This window comes from Octopus bimaculoides, chromosome 8 (assembly GCF_001194135.2).
Source record: "Octopus bimaculoides isolate UCB-OBI-ISO-001 chromosome 8, ASM119413v2, whole genome shotgun sequence".
In the NCBI taxonomy this organism is placed as follows: domain Eukaryota; kingdom Metazoa; phylum Mollusca; class Cephalopoda; order Octopoda; family Octopodidae; genus Octopus; species Octopus bimaculoides.
Window position 1 is genome coordinate 84450933 of NC_068988.1, and position 2644 is coordinate 84453576.

The 2644-nt window shown below is 30.2% G+C and overlaps 1 protein-coding gene across 2 annotated transcripts in view; it reads left to right on the top strand.

The window, feature by feature from the left end:
• The first annotated feature begins 446 nt into the window (after positions 1-446).
• LOC106883169 (receptor-type tyrosine-protein phosphatase T) overlaps positions 447-2644 on the top strand; it is a 201176-nt gene continuing 198978 nt past the window's right edge. For both annotated transcript variants that reach the window (XM_052970235.1, XM_052970236.1), the window contains exon 1: positions 447-685. In XM_052970235.1, the coding sequence (XP_052826195.1) occupies positions 610-685 (76 nt within the window). In that variant the 5' untranslated portion in view covers positions 447-609. The remainder of the gene's footprint in view (positions 686-2644) is intronic.

The window sequence follows — 2644 nt, forward strand, 5'->3', positions numbered from 1 at the left end:
ATATATGTGTGCATGTGAGAAAGAGAGAGAGAAATTGTAACAGGAAGAGATTTAGACTGAGAGAAAGAGAGCATCTTGCCAAGTGTGCACATGGTTTTGAATATAAATATATGTATATGCACAAGAGAGGGAGGAAAGAGAGAAAGAGAGGCAGTAAAAAGAAAGAGCAAAAGGCAATAACAGAGCGAGAGAGAGGGACAAAGAGAACATTAAATAAGAAATAAAAGAAAAGAGAAAGAAAGAGAGAGGAGCACGAAAAGAAAGAGCAAAAACCAATAATAGAAAGCGAGGAAGAGAGAAAAAGAGAAAAGGAAAAGCAAGTAAAAGAAAGGAGGAGACGGAGACAGAAAAAAACAGGAAGAAGGGAGGAGAGAAACAGAGAGACGATAAACTGAACGAGCGAGCGATGACTGAATTAACCAATCAAATGTTGCCGTTGCCTCAGCAAACCACTTCCGGGTAAATGGCAGCAAGACACACACACAAACACATACAGATATACACACTGACACTTGCTTAATGTTCGTTGTGTGTGTGTCTCTCTCTCTTTCTCGTACATACACACGTGCATACACAAACACAACCACACTCACACAAATATGAAGTAAAATGGCGGAGCTACTATACCTAACAAACACTGGATTACTGACACTCTTCTATTTCTCGCTATTCTGCAATCAACTAGGTGAGTTATTTGATCGAACACTTTAGAGTTAACTTGATCGGATCTCTTTAACGTGATTTGATCGCTTGTTCTACTATTGTTACTCCGTTCTCGACGACATTGTATGTCCCCACCACCATAAAAAAAATTATCATCGTCACCACCACTAGCTCACTTCAGTTGTCCCCTCCTCCGCATAAGTCTTCAACGACATAATATAGACGACACGGATAGACACACATAAAGATATGCATGTATACATATATACATCTATATGCTATTATATATGTGTATAATATATACACCCGCACGTAGATTATATATGCTATGTTGCTTATTGTCGTTCACTAGCGGCGCTCTCATTAGAAAATTCGTGTCTGTCATCGACCCGAACGAAAGACACGCAATTATATATATATATATATATATATATATATATATATATATGTGTATATCTATATATGTGTATATATATATATATATATATATATAAGTAATAATATATTACATAAAATGATTATATATATATATATTACATACATATATACGTATATACGTTCTATGTATATACTTAAAGATATGCACATATATAACGTCTCATTCAACATATATATGCTCACACACACATATATATATATATGTATACACACACACACACACACACACACATACATATGATATCGCAAGTTTTTGTCTTCCACCTGTCTACGTTTGTTAACTTGTTTCCTTGTAATTCGCTTCATACATTCCCAGAATTATCGTCTTTCTCTTTTATATATATACACTATATATAAATGTGTCTGTATAAGACTGTGTGTAATATCAACTTAAATGGTACATGTAAGTATTTATATATGCGTGTATATGTGCACGGTGTGTTTTGTGTATACTTATATATCTACACACACTCATATTTAGTCATAAGTAAATACATACATACACATGCATACATTGTGTTAATCTTTTCGTGAATATATGCACATTATGAGTAATGTATATCAACAAGCATTTTAAATATTCTTAAATACATAAACGTATATGCATATATATGAATGTGTGTGTGTGTATATATATATATATATATATACACACATTTGCATATTTAGCCATGTACACACACACACACACACATATATATATATATATACACATATAGATACATTTACACATATGAATATATATATATACACATATATGCACACATATATAAACATATATGCATACACATAGATATACACACATATATGTATACACACACATTTATATATATATATATATATACACACACACACACACATATGTATACACAGATATATATATACACACACATACGTATACACACACACACATATATATATATATATATACATACACACACATATATATACATACACATACATACGGTTATATACGCGGGTATCTGTCTGCATACACTTATATATGAGGATATCTATGCATACATTTATATATGTTGATGTATATATGTATACTTTTATGTATGTTGATGTATATATAAACTTTAGTGTATGTTGATGCATATATATACTTTAGTGTATGTTGATGTATATATGTATACTTTTATATAAATGTCGATGTATATATGTGCTTTTATATAAATGTCGATGTATATATATATGAATACTTTTAATATAAATGTCGATGTATATATGTATACTTCTATATAAATGTCGATGTATATATGTATACTTCTATATAAATGTCGATGTATATATGTATACTTCTATATAAATGTCGATGTATGTATGTATACGCTTATATATGTAGATGAATGTGTATACGTTTATATATGTCGATGTATAAATGTACACTTTTATATATGCAGATATTTATGTTTATATATGATGTATATGTGTACACATTTATATATGCATATGTATATGTTTATATAGATGTATGTGTATACGTTTATATATGTAGTGATATGTATATGCATCTATATATTCATAGATGTGCATGTGT